The sequence below is a fragment of the Mytilus galloprovincialis genome, chromosome 4, assembly GCF_965363235.1.
Source record: "Mytilus galloprovincialis chromosome 4, xbMytGall1.hap1.1, whole genome shotgun sequence".
In the NCBI taxonomy this organism is placed as follows: Eukaryota; Metazoa; Mollusca; class Bivalvia; order Mytilida; family Mytilidae; genus Mytilus; species Mytilus galloprovincialis.
In genome coordinates, this window is record NC_134841.1 from 5750244 (window position 1) to 5774813 (window position 24570).

Sequence of the window (24570 nt, forward strand, 5' to 3'; positions counted from 1 at the left end):
AAAACATAAACAATTATAAAATGATAATTTCAGAATGGCTTGTTTGAAATCATGTCAGACTTCTGAGCTGATGAACTATCGGGGACGGATATACCACTAGCAGCGGTATCGAGCCACTGCTATAAAAAAGAAAACAACATACTATAAAAGTCATGCTTCTGAAGCGCTTTTCAGGATTTACATGTAACTTTATAAGAACGCTTCAATCCATATAAGCCAAAGATGTATAAAAACAAAACATTTGTAGAATTATATCACCAAAAAGTACCTTACCTTTAAAAGCCAAATATATCAATGGTCAAATTTGCCTGAAGGCATTGACATATCAGTTGTTTGAATAATTTTGCAGGATAATTGTGTGTCTAATATTTATAGGATGTTGCCAGTTTAAATATGCAATCTCCTTATTGTTTGCCTTGAATTATAAACTATATTGTGAATTTATAAAATGCCTGTCCTTACTAATTCGTTTGATTGTATCGTCTTAAGTCTTCTTGCTTCTGCAACATAATCTTAATTTCCTCGCTTAATTCTTTGTTCTACAAGATGACATTTCATTAAATTTCACCCAGTGGTCCAATAATTAAAATGCATAATTCATAGTAAATTGCAGGATAAATAAAGGCAACAGTTGTAATCCGCTGCTCAAAAATTCATCAATCGATAAAGCAGTTAATCACGCAAACTAAAATCGTGCGTGCATTTCACAATGTTTGAGTATTCGTAAAGGCATAATATAATCTCTTTGTTCCATTTTGTGCAGTTGAAATCTTTTTTCACGGACGTCATCATGAGTAGCAATGCTATTGGTTGTTATGTAATTTCTGTGTTACAGATCACGAAGGATATGTTCCATTTGTCGTATACTAGTACACATTCTTGAATGTGACATACCGAAGTAGGATTATCCACGGATTTGTTCTTACACGAGCAACACGACGGGTGCTACATATGAAGCAGAAATTGCGTAACCACGCGGAGCATCATATAACAGTCCGGTTTGTGTCAGGGTTATTGTTGCAGTAGTAAACCGCTGTTAAAAATTCATTATTCGATAAAGCAGTTAATCACAAAAACGAGAAATCGTAAAAGCATTATATGATCTCTGTGTTCCATGTTTGGTATATTTTGACTCTCTTATATATATTAATTAATTTGGCGACAAACTTATAACTCATAACTGGTAAAAATATTTTTGAGCAAATTAGTATAAATTATATAACTTCGGTCGCTCATTTTGAATAATTATGACATATCTTCAAAATATAAATGTATGCGTACATTTTCAAATTGATATTGGGTATTTCAATTATATTTATTTTATTAAATTTTAATACCTTAAATGATAAATGTCATTCCTGATTTCCATGGACAATTATAACTACTTTAAAAGACAACAAACAGGGAGGAAAATTGATGCAATGACAATCAAACCATATTTTCCTCGATTATTACACCTAATGTGACAGACGCTAACCAAACATTGTCAAAGGCAACTGAATAAATTGTTGTGTAGTTAGGCATTTATCATGTTAATGTTTTACACATTTTCAAAATCTCCATTTTTTTTTCAACATAAACTCCATAACCTTAGTTAATTATCACAGAACAATTTTACGTTATAGGAATATGTTCTGAGACTCAATTCATGGCGCTTTATATTCAAGAGATCGTCAGCCGTAGAATTGTACTTATCATTTAACAAAACAATAATCAAAGATGTTGTTATAGTTAAAATATATTTCGGGTAAACCCCGGATATTGTTTTATTTTGAAAAATAAATATGGGATCAAAATATCAGATTAGTTAAAGTTATCAATTTCCGACAGTTTTGTGCATAGTGATCTTCAGTGTCAAATATGTACAAATCAAATCATAATACACTGAAAGATAAAAGTATGACATAAATTTATTTTTAACTATAAATAAAATATCAAAATTACTGCCAGCCTTATAGAATCGCTTACCTTCGCCATTATTTTATATTTTATTTCGTCCTTTATACTAGGATAGCACACTATTTTTTCATAAAAGACATTTATTATTAATTTTTTTTTAGTTTTGGTTTCGTAATCATAAAGTTCCCATGTCCTTCCTTAAAAATAAGGTATTTTTTCACCGTTTACAAAATGTGTATATTCTTTAAATTTAGATATCGATAATTGACATGCAATTGACGGAAGTATAATGTTACATACATATATAATTTCCTGCATTTGCAAACTAATAATGGGATTTTAATCTTCTTGGAATGTACACACCATTTACATATACAATTTTATAAAATGAAATTATCTAATATCATGCTTTCTTTATGCAAATTGTAACATAAATAAGGCAACATATACATTGATATTACTTTTGACTTCTTACTTTACAATTATTGTATTAATCTATCTGAATTGAAATGATATCAGCAAATTTGCTGGTTAAATGTTAATAATACTTGCAGATAGGAAAATCCTCAATACCGATACTTTTATTTGAAATAATAAAATAATTTTTAAAAAAATCCCTCTTTTTTTGCTTCTGATTAAATTATTGCCAACATTTTCATAAAGCAGATTATTACAAGTTTAATTTGGCGTTCAAACAATGACGAATATGATTATCGTTTATGGTTTATGAAAATACACGAAAAGTGAAAAATTCGGATTACCATCCTGAGAACGTACTAGTGTACGTTCATAACCGATTTCTAATGAGCTGGAATGGTCCGGAGATGTTGGTCACATTCCCGACAGTAAGGTTAGCCCGTAACATTCGTAGAAACTGTAAACCAATTTTGTTTAGTCGGAATAAAATCATGACTGTGATGACAGATTCTGCATGTCGGATCAAAATTGTTATATTCCTTGTTTTCTACGTTTTTATTTCAAAATTCGGCAATGATACCAACGTTCCCGACAATTACAGAACATGATACGACTGATTTCAGACAAAACGTTTGCAATGCTGTACAGCAGACTGTGATAAAACTGCGGTCTTACAATACCTGACCAGTCCGAATATAAATCGACATTTTTCCAATGAATATCATCCGTCAGCATCTATTCACTCTCTGGTTACAGATTATATTTGACAGAATCAGGATGCTGTAGGAACACATTCAGGTTTGCTACTATGGGAACGATGCAAATCGGAAAAGAATAAGATTGAGAACGGGTTAATCGGGACAAATTCGGATGGAAATGGATGATTTTGTACGCTTTCTGACCAATATCTAATTGTTGTTGTGATAAAATAATGGTTTACGAATATTGTTTTTAAGCTTGAGTTTCCAGTAACGATTCAAAGGGATCTTGATCACACTTTTGACAATTTTCTATCGGGGACAGCACTAAAATTCGTATATGTGTGACCCTGACCCAAACTGTTGAAATTATTCTCTTGAAATACAACTCTAACACCTTTCTCAATATAATTGGTACTCAATTTGACAGTATGTAATTATCGACAATATAAAATCGTGAAATGAATATTTGTGTTTCCTTTTTCAAAAAACATCTTTTCTAAATATTAATCAATGGGTAAGATTACTGAAACTAGATTTGATATAATGATGATTCAGTATTTTATTCGTACATCAGGCTGCGAGTGCATTTGTTAGTCAATCTTATAGATACGATAAAAAGTTAAATCACAAAAATGCTGAACTCAAAAATGAAATACTGAACTTAAAAGATAAAAGATCTTTGAAAATCAATTGACCAAAAACGACTATGATTTATAACACCATCGTATACACATTCAAACGGCCATTATATTATTTCCGTCAAATGTAAAGCAAACTATTGTTACAGTTTAAAGCTATCATTCTTCAAATCTTAATTATAGAACAGGTTTTCCGTTAAAACTTGTACCATATTAACTTACAATATTTTGTGTGTTTGTTTAAGTTAGAATCTTTGCTAACATTATGTGATAATGTCACGCAATTCTTTTCAAATACATTTTTAATCGTTCCTTTTCATAACCCTGTTGTATAATTTTTTTTATATATGAAGTCCATATAGTGTGAACAGGCACGATCATAACGTACCAGTTGAGATATGCAACCACCATACGACGGAGCAGAGGGTATGTTACTACTGAGAAGGGGGAAAATTGATAATTGGGATGTTGTATTAATTGCGTTTGTCATCGATTATAATGTGAAGTCATCCCTCAATATCAATACTGAGAAAAAGACCAAGATATGAAGCAGCCCTTCCAGTATCAGTGGTATCATCAATTCCAAGATGTCACGAAAACGACTTTTGTCTCGTCTTCAGATTACTCCTTTTACTTTAGCATCACTGCACCGTATAACTTTCACATACATAACATTCCAGTCACTACTTGCAGGAATAAAACGATTAACTCGTAGCCTTATTCTTCAATTTCAAGCATTAATGTCTAGTTTGTCTTCTGTTCAAATAGAGTGGCAATCATTTCATGTCAAAAGTATACATTTTTTACCTTATCCCGGAAGTTTGATAGTACAAAAACAGCAACTTCTGATCTAAACAAAATGGCAAACGTGATCTCTTATTATAATCGTATGTACTTCTTTATTAATGATAAAATTAACCTTTAAATAAGGCTCCGTGTTAAAAACCGTACCTTGACCTATAATGGTTTACTTTATAAATTCTGACTTGGATGGAGAGCTGTCTCATTGGCACCCATGCGACATCTTCCTATATCATATATGGTGATCCCAAGTCACCAAGCTTACATCTGATACAAAAACAACTGAATATTTCAACCATTGACAAAGATACAGCTATGTGTAAGAACTGTTTTGTTAAAATATGTACTATTCTCTCTATGTTGTTTCTGACCAGGACTGAATAAGTGATTCTAGATCTACACCTGCAACATTGTTTCATTTCTGAATGAAAACAGTCGAAGACTGTGGTTTACTCATTATTATCAATTATTGAAATATTAGAATTCATGCAGTCACGAAGATCTGCATTGTATTTTTATTTTTTAAATATTGTACACGGAATCAAATATTCTAGTAGTTCGCTTACCTATGCCTATCTATTGTTTAAATTTGTTAAAACAATTTATAGGAATTTTTATATTGCTATGCATTTTTCACTTTTTTTCACCTCGTGTAGAATTAACTATGTAGTTTGTCCTCAAGGCCAACACAACGTACAAAACTTTGTTTTTGAAATTATCCACAGCTTAGCAGCAATGTACCAACTTCACCTGCATATACATTTCCCAACTTATTCGGTATTCAAGAGCCTGAAGACCTTCTCAGGTTTTGTAAAACGTCACCATTGTCTGAACAGAAAGTTGGTGAACCAGCAGGCTAATGTCAAAGAACGATATTTTTCTTAAAAAAATCATTGGAAGGTACTAATAACTTGTTGATAAATATTAGAAAATGACTAGAGTGTGATATCGAAAACCCTGGTGTTATAATTGTTCAGTAATACAGAGATTTCTTTCGTTAACATCAAATTCGTTGTTATATACACAAATAGTGAATCGAACAAGTTGAGATATATAAATACCATAAGATTGTGACAAGGAAATTGCACCTTCTAAAACTTAATTATCAACAATGGGAAATGAAAAATTACACTTTTATCATTAATTTTGGTATAAAGCTTTCCGCTAAAGGTATAGGTATCAAGATCTAGGAAATGACAGTCTCCATTGCTAGTAATAACTGTATTTAAAGTCAGTTCGGCGGGATAAATCTCTTTAGTGTACATTCCGAAAAAGAAGCTTGTATATTATATGTTTTTTTCGTTTGTTTGCGTTTTATTTTTAAATGGTCTCAGCCTTTTGCATATCACACAGATTGATATTCTAAAAGTCATAAGCAAAGTCCTTTGTTAATTGCAAAGTATAAAAACAATGGAAATATATAACAGCACAAAATGAGATACATACATGTTCAGTCTCATTTGCTCATATTTCAAAAGGGAGGTCCAATGTAGTAGACAGCAACAATAAATAAACTTCTATTAACAACTGCATGTTCGTCATGATCACGTTCTCTGATTCTTAATTTGAGATCTAGTTATACTTCGAGCAATAATATTTATACTGTCATGCATTTAATTGAACGAAATTTGATTTTTGCGTAATCATTATTTGGAACACTGATGGACAACTGTTGCCTCTTATACGTATGTATCTGGAGTTCGTGTGACGGATAGAGTAGGAGTATACAATAAGAAAATATTATTATTCATAAGCTAGTGGATGTTACAAAAAAACAAACAATACAACTAATAAATCCAAATATCACTTTATTAAAAATGAAATTAAGCAAATGTTTCCATTTTTTACGCATCTTTTTTCCTTTTCTCCCATTCTAATCTAAAAGATATAAACGTATTTTTAAAAGTAATATTTTCAATAAATGAAACTTTCGGATTAAAAATATATAAAATGTTTTCACACTAAAAAATTGGAAATGTAGGATTATGCACAACGTTATGTACAGTTTTGTTTCAGATAAGGGTTAAGGTTGGTACCAGTAAAAACGTTTAAAACTGTGCATTGGTTTGTACTTGTCCTTAGTTAGGAATTGTATTTTCAGTAGTTGTCGTTTGTTGATGTGGTTCATAAGCTGTCCTCGTTTTGTTTTTTGTATATATTAGGCTATTTTTTTCCCCATTAAAATGGTTTAACACTAGTTATTTCGGAGCATTTAAAGCCTACTGTTCGGTGCGAGCTAAGTCTCCGTGTTAAAGACCGTTATGTTTACCTATAATGGTTTACTTTACCAATTGGGGCTTGGACAGTTGTCTCATTTTCACACCTGTCACATATTCTTATATATAAACAACGCTAGTATATGTGATATTTCAAATGGTTGTGTAGCGTTGAATTTACAGTTATATGATAGTGTCTTTCATCTTTTATTCATATTTGGCAATAATGGCATCCCATTTACTTTTCTCTATATGTTTGTGTTAATGTATAACTGAATAAATGCCCGGCAACTTGTTTTACTTTTTATATCAATTGAACGATAGAATGACTCAAACTCCTAGCATGGATGAATACAATTGTACAAGACTTGTAAATCATATTTAACAAACCTTTTCTTTGGATAGATTTTTCTGTCTTATTACTTGGATTCACTTGAATCATTCTTGAAAAATGTATTTGATACCTGAAAGTAAATGAACTGATTGTACTACTTACATTATTGGAACAGTTACTTTTCTACTCTTAGGGTTAATAATTTCTTTTCATTAGGTTTAAAGCATTTACTGTTTAGAATAAATGTTATTAACGTATATAATTGCAATAAGAAATAAACGCCTGGACATGTAGCCACAACTCATTCACATTCGAAGCAATCAATGTTTACAATAGCATTATTCAAATTGTATTGAGATCATTACTTTACATGTAACAGTTTTTTGCATTTATAATATATTTGTTTATAAGTTCAAAATATTTTTAACACTTTTTTTGTTAAACTTCAGAAATTTCAGAACTCACTGAATATTATCGACACTTCTCTCAAAACTATGAAACAGAGATAAAACATTATTCTAAAAAACATTTTTCAGTACAAGATTTGATGACACATATATTACATGTGACAAACATACATTCTAAAAATATCATAATCTATTGCTTTTCTAATTGAAACTTATTCTAAGTTAAAGTTTATATGTATCTTAATTTGATCGTTCCCAAATATGTTTTACTGTATAAATCGTGCTTTTACAACAGGGGCGAAAGAAACAAGGACAAACTATGTCCTGAGAGAAATACGAAACCAAGACTCAACTTACTTTTACTTATCAGCATGTGAATACAAAACTTCCAGAATACCAGAAAAACAGTCAAACTCATAAATCGAACAAAAAACATACAACGCCATTGCTTAAAATGAAAAAGACAAACCGACAAATAATAGTAGACAAGAAATAACATAGAAAACTAAAGACTGAGCAACACGAATCCCACCAAAAACTGGGTTGATCGCAGGTGCTCTGGAAGCTAAAGCAGATCCTATTCCACGTGTGGCACACTATGTACTGCTTATATTATTACAAACCCGGTAAATAGGCTAATTCGGTAGGTCACATTCATGAAAAGGAAAGGAGATTGAAGTTTTGACTTTGGAAACATATCCGATATCATCTGTGAAACGGTTATTCCATAACGGTAAACCAACTCGTGATGGTGTTCGTAACATTTACGAAGTGATGATTTCAATTTCACCATTTGGAACTCTTGGTTTAATGGCTTCCGTTTGAGCAGCAACCCTCTACCAAGGACATCATCATAGGAAATATAAGCGCGGGAATATCGTATCAATTGGGAAATATATACTCCGTATGCAGGCGTTGCTTGAATGTTACTACAAAGAAATGGAAAGTTCACAGTTGGGAGACTGGAAGCATCTCGTTTGTCGTAAAGTTTTGTTTTCAACCGACCCTCATTGTCAATTTCTAAATGTAAGTCAAGATATGAGGCCGACTTAACTGTATCTATTGTATCCTTTATATCTAGTTCGATGGGATAGATGTGTTCGATATAGTCACCAAATTTTGAATTATTTAGTGCGAGACATCATCTATATAGCGGAAAGTAAAGTTAAAGGATATTTTGAAGGCATATAGACTGTACAAAAAAATCACAAAACAACACCAACAACAAAAAAGCGACAGTAGTTTACCGCTGTTCAAAAGTCATTAAACGAAAATATATATAAAAAACTAATGAACTAGTAGACGTTTTCGTTTAGGGACGGGAATTTCTTGCTGCATAGGTGGCCTTCGGCTGTTGTTTGCTCTTGAGTCAGATTGTTGTCTCTTTGACGCATTTCCCATTTCCATTCTCAATTTTAATAATTTAATTTCCAAACTCACGTTGTTCGATCCATTTCAATGATTGTTTTTCCTGTCTTCTTTCTTTGATAAGCTTTTTCAATCTTTACATTGATATCATTTGGATACTGTCTCCATTCTGTGCTTTCTTGATATTCCCAAATAGCACTCACTATTATTAAACAATGTGTATATTTGTAGAATTGTATCATTTATCTCGAATGTAAATCAAATAATTCAGCGCCAAATGAGTATATTTTTAAACATTATTGTTCATTGTAGATAAGGACGAAATGCTTGCTCTTTGATATATAATGTATATGAGAGACTAACAAACTGCAATTATAGCTAACTTTAATTCAAAGACATTAATGTAGAATTTATATTAAATACGCTGATCAAATTTCTGTGCGATAATCATGGTATATATAATGTTTTAAAAACTGCTTTGGGCTTTTAAGCCGTCAGTTTTTTCATTAAAATTGTTTTACATATAATTCGAGGCCTTGTGTGGCTGACAATACGGTATGGGCTTTTCTCAATGATGTAGGCCGTACGGTGACTTACAAATGTATAGTTGTTGATTTAATTGTGTGTCATCTGGTAGCATCGGTAGTGTTGTAACATTAGTAATCACACCATATCTTCTTTTTTTATATATATATATATTTGTACTTGTTTGATGTGATGAAATAACGGTAATGAAATAGTTAAAAAAATGTACATTTATCTGAAATAAAAGATAAAGAATTATAACATGATGGTCAATACATATATCTAAAAAGGAGGATGTTGTTATCCCTAGTCGTACGATAGGCCACACAAATTCTCCGAAATAATTTATGACGATTTCAATTATTATCATTATTTGACAAATAGAAAAATTACATCAGAAAGAGACAAGCAACAAGTATTAGATAAAGAATGCCATTAAGATAATGTTTCGTGGTAAATTACACTAATTGGGCGTTATCTGCAGTATGCGACACTCGGTAACAACGAATTGACCAGGGCTGGACTCATTAGATGTGCACTTATTTTTAAAATCCAACAAAATGAAAATAACACACATTATCCAAGTCAAAGTGCAAAGAAACTGTCAATGAAATAGAGAACGGAAATAGGGAATATGCCAAACAACCCGACACAAGAGTAAAAAAACTAACACCCCTTTTGGGGTCCTCAACACAGCAAGAAAATTGTTGTCCCAGACTAAATTATTATTCACGACCCTTCCTTTGGATTAAGATGTGTAAACAATAAATGAAAATCATAAGCACAGGCAATTTAAAAAATAAATAAGTGGATGCAGATAAACTCATCATAGATTTTTGGAAAGCAGTTGTTAGGTATATAGATGTGACTATAGAGGTTACTAACTATAAAGAATATTGTAAAAGATCTCAATAAAATTTCGTGAAATTAAAAAGCATTATTACCTATTGAATCGGAGTATATCGGAATTACATAATCTGTCTGGTCTTGTGTTCTGTTGTTGTTACTTGTACTGAATATTGGTCGGCGTGTTTCGCCCTCAGATTCACTGTCTGACGTGTGGGGACTATTAGGATTGAATTTCTGGTTAGGTCCTTTTCTCTTAACAGCATCACTTTAAAGTTAAAGTACAACAATTAAAACTTTTGTTTATTTCCAAGGTTAAAGTTATATCACACAACTGGCAGCATTATTCCTTATTCATAGTAAAACATATTAAATCGTTTTAAAGTAGCAAGACACGTTCAAGGCTAAGATGGCATTGACCGTTTTTGAACTATTTTATTTCTGTTTTGTTTTCAGTGCTCTTAAACTCCGTATCTAAATTGGCCTGTCAAGTAATTTAATTGTAGCTCCCATAATGTCTCATTCAAACGAAACGGTGGTAAATAAGTTCAAGACTCGTACTGTTGGTGAGTTTTACATATTAAAAGATAAAGATTTATTTTATTAAAGTGTCACCATCCATAACAATATCTATATATATATGTTTGTGGCATAACATCGTGGCCACAAGTTAAAAAAAAATTTCTGTTTAGTATTAAATTTATATTAAGATCCCTTTTGTTACATCTTGTGATCAATTTTATTTGGCAATCGTCAATGGCAGTCAGCAGGGTTAAAGACTACCAGTTGTTCAACGAAATTTGTTTTACATGCACACGTATAAATTTGCGGTTTTTATCCAACGCAATCATAGGTTTGAACGTAGTTTTCAATTTAGACTCGTTTATATATATATATATATATATATATATATATATATATATATATATATATATATATATATATATATATACATAAAGTCATAAGAACCTAACATTTAAGTAAAAGGAACCTGGATGCCAGCCGAAAACGACTTATGAAACACTATCATTAAAACAAACATCTAATACATACATAAAAGGACAGCTTTGTTACATTTAAAAAGTATTTCGTAAAAAAGATTTGGGATAAGTAACCGGCATACAAAAACTAGGCCTTTTAGATGAGATCCCTGCTGAACACCAAAATCAGGGTGTTAAAGAAGCGACCCCTGTCTTACGCATAAAAAAGACGTTATAGAAGAGTTCCCTGCTTCAAACCAAAGAACAATGTGTAATAGAAGAGACCCCTATTGCATACCAGCAACAAATTAATCCTACGTCGGAGATAACTAGATTTCTTCTACGCAAAGACCAATTGTTCTCCCGGCTAACAAATTTTAATGACCAGACAGAATCCTTCCATACATGGATATCTAGCTTTAAAAACGTCATAGAAGAATTACAAGTTTCGGACTCGGAACAAATAGACTTACTGATTAAGTGGTTAGGATCACAGTCTGGTAAACATGCCATTGTGTACGGGCATCAAATGCCAACAATGCCTACAGAGGTTATGACAAAGACTTGATGAGCGATATGGTGCTCCAGAAATGTTGGAAGCCTTTATTACGAGTAAACTGATCAATTTTCCAACCTTGACAAATAAGGACAACGCACGTCTTTATGAACTGTTTGATATTCTATCAGACATAGAATATTACAAGGAAAATCGCAAGCTGGGATGTTTGCTTGCTTACTTCGACTCTTCGTCCGGGATAAATCCTATTGTGGAAAAAACTGCCATACGGACTCCAAGAAAAATGGATAACAAGGGCTTCAAGGTACACGTCTAAATTTGAAGTTGCCTTTCCAGCTTTCACAGAAATGTCTGCCTTCATCAGCAAAATTAAGAACGATCCCGGGTTCATTTTTGGGTCAAGAGTCACACCAAGTTCAAAAGATGCTGCGCCAAGTTTCACACCTCAGCCTGCTTTAAAAATCAAAGTTTACAAGACAGCGGTCGAACAACGATCTGGAGAGACTGCACAGTAACAAAATCTGTGCATAATACACAATATCGAACATTCGCTAAATGAATGTCGTGGGTTCAGAGCTAAAACTATAGAGGAACGCAAGGAACCGTTAAGGCAAAATAATCTTTGTTACAAATGCTGTGATTCGACTATGCACAGAAGTCGTGATTGCAACGCGAGTATCAGTTACAATGAATGCGGAAGTAAACAACACAGCACCTCATCCCACACAAATCGAGTGTACCGCCTTCACCGCCTAGATCAGTCGACGGCAGGGAGCAACTTGGGTTAGCTGAAACCAAGCTAACCTCTGTTAGTTCAACTTGCCAAGATATCTCCAAAGACGGAAACAGTAGTAAATCTTGTGCCAAGATACTTCCTGTGAATATCTTTCACAAAAATAAACAGGACAAAGTAATTCGCATGTATGCAATTATTTACGACCAAAGCAACCGGTCTCTCGTGGCTCCTGAATTCTTCAGCCTATTCAACGTAAAGACTATTTGTTATCCGCATGCTCCGGCAGCAAGGTTACTTTCGGTAAACGAGGAAACGGCTTTGTCGTGAAGTCTGTACAAGACAATACTAGATTCAATCTGCCTGAACTGATTGAATGCGATGACATTCCCCTATAATCGGAACGAAATTGATACACCTGAGGATATATTGCAATATCAACACTTGCAAAAACTGCAAAAACATATTCTCCCGATTGATGTAAAATGCAAAATCCTATTGCTTATTGGAAAAGACCTTATAGAGGCACATCATGTCCTTGATCAACGTCTAGGACCATCAAAGGCTCCATTTGCGCAAAAGTTTAACCTGGGTTGGATTATCGTTGGAGAAATACGCTCCGATAAGCAACATGTTCACCTTGAACTCACTACAAAGGAAACAAATCTGACTTGCAGGGTTGTGAAACGACAGACAAAAAAATTACCTGAGTGTAATAAAACCAACACCCAGTCAAATGATATTCAAACTGATTCGCTTAAACATTATCCACGTTTACATGGGCAACCGAAAACGAAATCAGCGACCTCAATCGTTAGATTTGCAGAAGCCGAAAAGTTCACTTTGGAAGCAACGCCACCAAAAGTGAATGCCAACAAAGAAAAGTACATCCGAAAACATTCAATTACCAAGGAAAGCTTCAATACGCCTTTGGATACGCAAGGACAAGAGGAAAGCAGAATAGACAATTCCAACTTAATTCACAGAGAAAAGGAAAATGGCACCGGATGGTCTACTGTATGCCATAAACATAAAGGAAAGCGTCCGTTTCTCGCAAGATGTCCTCTTTGGATCGCATATCCGTGTCAAAAGGAAATTCTTCCATCAGAACTACAGCCATTGAGTTAGATCTTAGATCGCCGCGATCTCGTCGGAAACCCCGCCTTGTCTAGGATTGAAGCTGTGAAATACCCAGCCTCCCGTTGGACTACTTCTAAATGGAACTTTGGACTGTTGTTATATATTCAACATTTTATTTGGTTTTGATTGTGGAATGGTGACGTCAGATAGACCTCAGACGGGGAGTGTTCTGTAACTCATTCATCATTTGTTCTTCATTTGATCATCATTTTTTATTGTAAACGTTTCATTGCGTACATGGCTTTATGTGCTCTGATGAACTGTTTTAATATATTTTCATATGTTATAAAGAAACTATGAACATTTACCGTTCAAACTGTTCGTATCTGGGATAAAGCTGGGGTCATTTATTCACGATTTTTACTGACGTCCTTGACAGGACCATTCACGATTAAAATTTATTAAAAGTCTGATCAAGATCCTATGAATCGTTTATGGAAATTCAAACTTTAATTAAAATTTGTAAAAAAAATATAATCACGACAACAATCAGATATTGTTCAGGAAGCGTCGATATTAAACCGTTTCCAAGCGAATTTATCCCGATAAACCCGTTCTAAATCCGCTTCTTATCCGATTTGTATCTTTCGCAAGGTAAAATTCCACCGAGTCTGTCACGACTGCGTCCCGATTCTACCGAACGTAATCCGACAGAGATCAGATAGTGACAAGACAGTGAACCGACGCTGACGGAAGTGATCCGTTCGAAAACTGTCGGCATAGTCGTGATGATCAGGTACTGTCGGAAAGTAATCCTATCACGGTCCGCTCTATCTGATTGCAAACGGCTTTGTCTGTGGTCTCAGTCGTATTGTATTCTGTAATTGTCCGGACTCTGGCGTGGGTATCATTGACGAATTTAGAATTAATAACGGGACTGTTTCGGAACGCTTTCGGCAAAAATGGTTCGCAATCGACAAGATCTGGATGCAATCTGGAATCAATCGGCAGAAAAACAGCAATGAAAAATTTCTCAAGATCACTCCCGTTCTACAGGACACGGTCCCGAATACACGGAACATTGTTAGGAATTCGATCCGATACAGCAGAATCTGTCACGACATAGGCACGATTGTAATCCGAATAGACAAAATCGGCTGATTGTCCCCGAATGTTACGGGACGCACCTAATTGTCGGGGTGCTTTGCAGAACTATTCAGACCCTTCCCGACCAGTAGGAATCTGTTACGAACTAAAACGACTGCGTTCAGACAATAATAGGACATTCCAGATAATTGAGGATACTAATCCGACTTTTTCACTTTCGTGTCGTATCGCTGTCTGATCTCAAACGGGAGCAATAATCGGCAATGTGTGAACCCCGCATTACACAATTTAATTCAAGACTATTCAAGTAATTATTATTATAAAGAACTTTAACAGCTTTAAATATCTACGAACTGCTTATCCGTATTTTTAATGGATTTTAATTATCATTGAACACATTGTAAAATTGTATTTATATTTGTATTTTCAGTTTTTCACCATTTGGATTGGTAGTAAAATAAAAGTCAGCTCCTGATTGTTTTATCCTTATGAAAACTCAGTCATCTTGGTTACATTCACTGGTCCGGCCACTACAATAACGCATATTAATTTCATCTTCTACATTTATAATCAAACTATATTTACGAGCTAACTGTAAAACTCTATAATCCCATGACGATTTTCTTCTAATCGCCCAGGTATGAACCTTTTTACATATATTACTGGTATTGTCACATTTAAGACGATTCCATAGTTTAAAAACTTTTAGTAGTGCATCACCTGATAAAAAACCCATATCACCTCTAGCAGCTAAGTTGCTGCATCTTTTGTTTAAGCCTAAGAAAAATTTACAAGCATTGTTTTGCAAATTATTTATACAATTATGTATATTAATGCCCCATACACCGGAAGCATATGTAAAAATGGGTTGACTAAAGTGTCATATAATTTAGTAAATACATCAAAATTCATACCACCTGTTTTACAAAAGTTTGCATTAAACCACCAAGAGCTCTATTATCTGATTTATACAATTATTTGGCAATTATAGAATAATCTGAAAATTCACTCAAAAGTACACCAAGATATTTATAACAAGCAGCATATTCAAGACAAAGTTCAACACATTTGAACAGAAAATTACTTCTTTGTATATATTTATTTCTAAAATGAACAATTTTAGTTTTGTTTTTATTTAGAGTTAATCTCCACAGTGGCACTTTTCACACCACTTTAAAATTTTAAAATGTCCAACTGCTTTTGCAGTTTCTCTGCATCAGGCGCAATCAATGCAATGTCATCAGCATATAATAACAAAGAGACCATAATGTCATCTATTTGAATACCACAATTTGCTTCTTTAATATCTGAGACTAAATCCTTTACATAGATAGAAAATAAAGTCGGCGATAAAAACACAGCCTTGTTTTACACCAAGAGCAACAGGAAAAAAGGATGTCATAAAAGTTATTATGTCTTAAACACAGATAGCATATAATAGGGCGTGATTAGGATAAATACGATATAATTATATTTATATATATCGAGAAAACCCATTGAAAATATTTAGATAATAACTTTTGCATTCAAACACATTTATACTAACTGTACTTTAATTTCAAACTGTCCATTGTGTCCCATCTTATATAGTCTTGTTCTTTTAGAATCCCATCTCACCTAAAATCAGAGACAAGTGTTACCAAAACACTCAGTCACAAAATGTTTTTCTTTCAAGTCAAACATTTGATACAACCCTTCAATGCAAACCTTATCTGTTTTTATTTTGGGTATTTCTGTTGACGTCTATATTGGTTTTGATACTCTTACACAAACGAGGAAATCAGCAAGGAGTCAATCAAACGACATACTGCATGACGGTAAACCAAACCATAATGCTTCATTTAACATATTAAGATATGACTTAAGGATGTTCTCATATTTATTTTTATTGTAGTCCTGTAATGTTATGTTGTCATTTTATAGTATATTTAACATTGCCATTAAAGCAGCAGGTTTGGCATGCCACAAAATCAGGTTCAACCCACCATTTTGTTCTTTAAAACATTTTCTGTACCAAGTCAGGAATATGGCCATTGTTATATATTATAGTTCGTTTCTGTGTGTGTTACATTTTAACGTTGTGTTTCTGTTGTGTCGTTTGTTTCCTCTCATACTTGAGTGTGAACTTACATTGCTATAAGACGTGTCACGGTACTTTTCTATCCCAAATTCATTTATGTAGTTTTGATGTTATATTTGTTATTCTCATCGGATTGTGTCGAATGTCTAGTTCGTTATTTTTTTGATCGATTTATGAGTTTCGAACAGCGGTATACTACTTTTGCCTTTATTTAGGCCAATAGTGAATTGGTATAAAGAGCAAAGATCTATCAAGGTGATGCTTATGCTGAATACATTTGGCCTCTTACCCATGAAATGATAAAATTAGTGCGAATCACTTACCGCCCAATTTTGAATGCCGAACGTCAAAAAAACAAGCATCCACACAAATCACGTACTAATGTTTGAACTAAGTAAATTACGAAAAAAATCGATTGAGATTGTTTTGAAACTACATAAATTCTAATATACAAAACGTTAATAGTTTAATTTGTATAATACATCGTACTTTGACCTATAATTGATTATTTTTACATATTGTGACTTGGATAGAGAGTTGTTTCATTGGAACTCATCACATCTTCATATATATATTTCATTGATCTTCATTACCAGCAAAATACTATTCCATGAATAAAAGACTCACCACAACTGTCCCCTCCTGTTTCACTTTTAAAACTGTCCCTGAACTTCCAGGTCCACCATCAGTATCGCCAAACTTCCAATCGTGTCCTTAAAAATAATGGACTTTAATGTTGGCATAACAATAACATTTAATAATACCACGAAGAAAATAGTACATAATATTCATGTTGTGATTAAATTTATTAAGATAAATTCAGAAAAGGACATCGGACGCTCCAAAAGTGTCACATTTTATATTTATTGAGGAATACAAAATACTGTACGTTACCATGGTTTAAGAATTGTTTGATATATTGGATGTAAAAGGAAATGCGGTTACACTGTTTATAAGAATAAATTGTGTTCCTATGTTTTCATCTGAAAGAGGGCTACTGTTTTTTGTCAAACTGTTCTTTTTATTATCAAAAATAATATGGATGTGACATAAACCTTAATGAAATTTTAATTTGTTTGGACTTACTAGTGTATTAGGTACATACCTCTAACAACTCTACAACCAACAGCTATCATCTCATCAACTAGTTTTCTAGGTTCATCTACCTTTCTCAGATCATAATTATTAGCTTCGTCACTTTGCATGTAGATATTAGTATCCCCACTGTCCCATTTAACTCTGATTACATCTATAAAAAATCGGTAAGAAAGGCTAGGCTTAAACATCTTATGTGAGGATATCTCCATATATAGTGTTACACATATCTAAATTATTGAAGGCCTGCTAATTGTAAATAAATAGGAATATGAATATTAACAAGGAAGGTTTCATATAGACGGAACGCGCGTCTGAAGTATACAATTATTGACCTGGTATCTTTGATGAGATTTGTATGTACTTTATCATACAATGCATATCTTCAAATCTAGTACTGTCAACATTCACGATGCAGTCTTGTTGACCTTTATGTTATTAAAATGTGTTATAAATGGTAAACTCTCCCAATATGATCCAGGTATTATGGTCAAATCTATGTGTTTGTGTGTGTGTGTGTGTGTGAGAGGATTTATTATATAATGAATAACACCATAACACTCTTTACTATACATACAGATTTTATAAGAAAAAAAGAGAGAAAGAGATAAATAAATATATCAGTACACACCATGTGATTGTTGTCCAATGACAGTCCCAGCCATATGACCATCCTGATTCCCATAGCTCCAGTCAGGACCACGACGTACTCTATCGCCAAGTTGTAAAGATCGGCAGGTTAGTTCAGTGAAGTTACCCCGTTTATTTTCCGTGCTTACTGGATTAATGAATTCCCTTACCATATCTAGGCAGTCGTTCTATATAAAAGCAGAGAAAAGAAATGAATTAAAACATGTCCATTATTTTTCCAAACATTTTACTTATACTAATAATATTCATGTAACACAAACTTGACTTCACGTGAATATTTCTCAATCTATATGTAAGATCATGAAAGTTTTATAATACTATTTGTAATGAAATGATTCTTAGATTAGTTTTACGTTTTTCCCCATATCTATACTATTAAACGAGAAAACCTCATTTTGTGTGTCGCTTCTCTTCCTTCCACAATAAATCAATCATCATGCCTCTGTGTCCTATAGGTAACATGCATAGTCGCATTTGTCATCCATTCTTACGGATGTGATTCCGTCATCAGACTGTCTTTTAGTCATAGATAAGACTCCCGGTTTGAGGTGGCACGGTAGTATTTGCATTCCAGAATTTAGGTTGCTCTTTTGTGTACCCTACTTAGGTAAATGTATCTAAACAGTGTGATTGGACAAAAAATACAGTATCAACTGAACATACTTTCCCAAACTGAGGGATGAATCAGGTGTAGAAAAATATGAAATAATTTTACATACAGATGAAAATGAATTTTTGAGAATTTTTGAGAATTTTGTATTCACTGCACCATAAAAGACCTAAAATTACTAGTGGCCTTAGGTTTCTAAAAATAGCGAAAAAAGTAAACGGTCATGATACATATTCAAATTCATTTCTGAATAGTAAAATGAAAGTACTTCAGTTAAGTGTGAATGTAGATTTTTTTGCAGTGTTAGAAAGTGGTGAAAATTCTAAAAAGGCTATCATTATCCCTATGGGCCAGGAAATACTACCGTGCCACCTTAAGGGGGATATATATTTTTACACTAAATCAATGAAGGAACTTTTTTTACCTATGCAATTTGTAAGTTTATCAATAAAAAGTTGATTAAGGGCAACTATGATAAAACAAGCCTTAAATTCCACCCCTGAGAGTAAAAATTGCTGACTCAGCAAATTTTGCCTGATCTGTAGGTAATAATGTAAAAATTTTCATAGAAAGTAGAAGTTCATTATTTTCATGTAACTTGCAATACATTTTTAATTATAAATGCTCGCTTTAACTTTTCGCAGTGTCTGACACATGTGCAACCACTAAAATTTGAGACGCGACATTCTACGGTTGCATGTTCATCCTATTATTTTCACAGAAATAAATAAATTGCATAATTTCTTATTTTTTTCAACATAAGTACAGCTATACTAGCTTTCGTAAGGTTTAATTAGTAGCTCTGATGTTACATGACACCGGTAGGAGCTTTTGGGGAACCAGTAAGTGGTTAAGGGGTCCTTACTTATTCATTTAGCTCTCATATTGGTATGAAATAGAGATAGAAATAGGGGTTTCTGTACATTGAATAGACATTATTTTTGACAAAGAATGTATTTATGATGCTATATCAGCAAGATTAAATGGTTTATTCATTTTCCATGCAAATACCATTAGTTGTTAAGATTTTCTGACAGTGAAAAGCACAATAAATGCAAATTGATTATGTAAGGGGACATAATTTAACTTAATGCATTCATGAGAAATAGACAAACAGTCAACTTAGAGATGTATTCTAGTACATGTATTGTCAAACAGGTTACAGAATAATAGTTAACTGCAATCTAAAGGCTCTTGTTGTATTGCCCTCATAATCTGAAAATGTTTAAAGTAATGTAAGGCATGCTGTAAAATGTGGAATGGACTTTAATATCAGTTTTCATGATTTGGTGATTAAACGGTTTCTTTTACTCAGATTAACCATAAACAGAGTTGGCAATCCAATAATTCCTCCTAAATCACCATGTTTGACTTCTGTGTTGATTTGAAACATCATATATTTGGGTTTTGTTCACTTCTTAAGTAAAAATGGTAAGATGAAAAAAAGTGAAAATCTGCCAGATGGGGTAGGGATGTAATGTTTCATTTTTTTTTGGTATGAAAAGAGTGCAGACTAGTATTCTTTATTTTAATATGTTCCAAAGTAAGAAGTCTATGCATCATAGGTGTCATGACTGGTTTCAAGTTTGTTATGTCTTGGTTAAGGTGGCACGGTAGTATTTGCATTCCAGAATTTAGGTTGCTCTTTTGTGTACCCTACTTAGGTAAATGTATCTAAACAGTGTGATTGGACAAAAAATACAGTATCAACTGAACATACTTTCCCAAACTGAGGGATGAATCAGGTGTAGAAAAATATGAAATAATTTTACATACAGATGAAAATGAATTTTTGAGAATTTTTGAGAATTTTGTATTCACTGCACCATAAAAGACCTAAAATTACTAGTGGCCTTAGGTTTCTAAAAATAGCGAAAAAAGTAAACGGTCATGATACATATTCAAATTCATTTCTGAATAGTAAAATGAAAGTACTTCAGTTAAGTGTGAATGTAGATTTTTTTGCAGTGTTAGAAAGTGGTGAAAATTCTAAAAAGGCTATCATTATCCCTATGGGCCAGGAAATACTACCGTGCCACCTTAAGGGGGATATATATTTTTACACTAAATCAATGAAGGAACTTTTTTTACCTATGCAATTTGTAAGTTTATCAATAAAAAGTTGATTAAGGGCAACTATGATAAAACAAGCCTTAAATTCCACCCCTGAGAGTAAAAATTGCTGACTCAGCAAATTTTGCCTGATCTGTAGGTAATAATGTAAAAATTTTCATAGAAAGTAGAAGTTCATTATTTTCATGTAACTTGCAATACATTTTTAATTATAAATGCTCGCTTTAACTTTTCGCAGTGTCTGACACATGTGCAACCACTAAAATTTGAGACGCGACATTCTACGGTTGCATGTTCATCCTATTATTTTCACAGAAATAAATAAATTGCATAATTTCTTATTTTTTTCAACATAAGTACAGCTATACTAGCTTTCGTAAGGTTTAATTAGTAGCTCTGATGTTACATGACACCGGTAGGAGCTTTTGGGGAACCAGTAAGTGGTTAAGGGGTCCTTACTTATTCATTTAGCTCTCATATTGGTATGAAATAGAGATAGAAATAGGGGTTTCTGTACATTGAATAGACATTATTTTTGACAAAGAATGTATTTATGATGCTATATCAGCAAGATTAAATGGTTTATTCATTTTCCATGCAAATACCATTAGTTGTTAAGATTTTCTGACAGTGAAAAGCACAATAAATGCAAATTGATTATGTAAGGGGACATAATTTAACTTAATGCATTCATGAGAAATAGACAAACAGTCAACTTAGAGATGTATTCTAGTACATGTATTGTCAAACAGGTTACAGAATAATAGTTAACTGCAATCTAAAGGCTCTTGTTGTATTGCCCTCATAATCTGAAAATGTTTAAAGTAATGTAAGGCATGCTGTAAAATGTGGAATGGACTTTAATATCAGTTTTCATGATTTGGTGATTAAACGGTTTCTTTTACTCAGATTAACCATAAACAGAGTTGGCAATCCAATAATTCCTCCTAAATCACCATGTTTGACTTCTGTGTTGATTTGAAACATCATATATTTGGGTTTTGTTCACTTCTTAAGTAAAAATGGTAAGATGAAAAAAAGTGAAAATCTGCCAGATGGGGTAGGGATGTAATGTTTCATTTTTTTTTGGTATGAAAAGAGTGCAGACTAGTATTCTTTATTTTAATATGTTCCAAAGTAAGAAGTCTATGCATCATAGGTGTCATGACTGGTTTCAAGTTTGTTATGTCTTGGTTAAGGTGGCACGGTAGTATTTGCATTCCAGAATTTAGGTTGCTCTTTTGTGTACCCTACTTAGGTAAATGTATCTAAACAGTGTGATTGGACAAAAAATACAGTATCAACTGAACATACTTTCCCAAACTGAGGGATGAATCAGGTGTAGAAAAATATGAAATAATTTTACATACAGATGAAAATGAATTTTTGAGAATTTTTGAGAATTTTGTATTCACTGCACCATAAAAGACCTAAAATTACTAGTGGCCTTAGGTTTCTAAAAATAGCGAAAAAAGTAAACGGTCATGATACATATTCAAATTCATTTCTGAATAGTAAAATGAAAGTACTTCAGTTAAGTGTGAATGTAGATTTTTTTGCAGTGTTAGAAAGTGGTGAAAATTCTAAAAAGGCTATCATTATCCCTATGGGCCAGGAAATACTACCGTGCCACCTTGAAACATGCACAAATACAACCAATCGTATGATACATTGTAGATAACAAAAATGAAAAATAGATAAGCCAATCAGAGCGTTCTCCATATCATGGTGTTTAGATCGCAAGAACCACAACTATTATACCTCCTTTAATAATAATAGAGGGGACACTTATTTTTCGCGTTTATCTACATGAAAACTATGATTATACTACTTTAAGATATCAGTGATATTGTTTGCCTTGAATTAGTGGAGAATAAAGGCTTTTTCTCCTGGAGAAGAATCCCAATTTGAAAAAAAAATGGCTTAAAATTATTCCCAAAGAGAGAACTTTTTTCCCAAACAGTGCAGTCTCAGTAGTAATTGTGCATGAATACAAACTGAAAAACACTCATTTAAATAATTTTCTTGCCTCAAATGACTATATGTGCACATTTGAGGGTCTATTTATGTATCATCACTGACAAAATGGGGTTTTATTTTAAAGCAGGGTTTGACTCTTAAAAATGGGTCGGTAAATTTAAGTTTCAGTCAAATTCATGGAATATTTTAAATTTCCCAATTTGAAGAAAATGACGCATATTTTCCAAATAAAAAAGGGTAGAGGTAGTTTTGAAAAACAGCAAACAATATCACTGTATATAGAGACTCTCTGTATTCTGTCTAATGTTTTTTTTTAATGTTTACTATTTAAGGCGTCATACCAGTTGAATATATATTAAAATAAGTAAAACATGTGACACAAGTACAACCAATCGTAGTGCGTTCTCCATATCATGGTGTTTAGATCGCAATAATCACAACTATTATACCTCCTTAGAGAGGACAAATATTTTTCGCGTTTATCTACATGTAAACTACGATTATACTACTTTAATATATAGATATATAGATATATTCATACCACTTCCATATATATTAAAATAAGTAAAACATGCTCAACTACATCTAAAACTACCTCGACCAAAAACTTTTACATGAAGTGGGACAGACGGACGAGACGGGCGGATGAACGACCAAACAAACGAACACACGGATGCACAGACTAGAAAACATAATGCTCATAATTGGGGCATAAAAAAATATTGTTAAAAGGGAAAATAGTGACTTATATCGGACTTTGGAAAAAAGGAGAGAGCTTTCCATACCTTTTTCTTAAATATCGCACATGTCTTGTGCTCGTTTTGTATTGTTCGTTTGTTGAATAATTGACAAGCAACTCGCATGGCCTTTTATTAATGTAAATTTAATTCAATTTGTCTCGCAACTCTGCCCATTGAACCTGGTGTTTATAACATTTCAGATTTTGAAGATGAATAGGCAACTTTTACGAAGGAGTAGACCAAGGAATCCTAACAAGCGGCCATGTAAAAGCGTTTTTAGTTCATGTTCAATTGGTTTATAAGTGAATCTAATATGTATGAACTGCTTAGGCCGTGTTCACACCAAACGCCGTGTAAACATATTTACAATTAGTTTAATGTAATGTACACTAGTTTCACATTAAATTTGTGCACATCTATAAACCTTGTTTAATACCTGTACATACGATTTGTAAACTTGTAAACTATATGTCATTTAAAAGTTCGTTACGATGAACCGAATGAAAATTTTCGCACTTTTCTAGCAGTTAGGGAACGACCATTTGACATAAAAAATGGGGGTGGATTTTTCCTTGAAAAGTATACTGATCCCCATTTTGATAAAAAAAAAAAAAAAAAAAAAAAAAAAACTATTCGGGTAATACAGATGATCAAAATAAAAAAAAAATATTCTGAATCAAAAGTTTCCCCATACATTATAGTGTCAAATATTGAAGAACAAAAATATCTGATTGCTCTCATCGAATTAAAATGAATAAAAAAGTTCGCGCGA

General features: G+C 32.9%; 1 protein-coding gene across 2 annotated transcripts in view; it reads right to left on the bottom strand.

Moving 5' to 3' along the window:
• Positions 1-6247: 6247 nt before the first annotated feature.
• The window catches only part of LOC143071200 (uncharacterized), a 40051-nt gene continuing 21728 nt past the window's right edge, over positions 6248-24570 (bottom strand). For both annotated transcript variants that reach the window (XM_076245364.1, XM_076245365.1), the window contains 8 exons: positions 18376-18562; positions 17755-17898; positions 17277-17362; positions 16116-16186; positions 10251-10420; positions 8854-8983; positions 7063-7136; positions 6248-6334 (listed from right to left, as the gene is read on the bottom strand). In XM_076245364.1, coding sequence (XP_076101479.1) covers positions 6330-6334; positions 7063-7136; positions 8854-8983; positions 10251-10420; positions 16116-16186; positions 17277-17362; positions 17755-17898; positions 18376-18562 — 867 coding nt within the window. In that variant the 3' untranslated portion in view covers positions 6248-6329. The remainder of the gene's footprint in view (positions 6335-7062; positions 7137-8853; positions 8984-10250; positions 10421-16115; positions 16187-17276; positions 17363-17754; positions 17899-18375; positions 18563-24570) is intronic.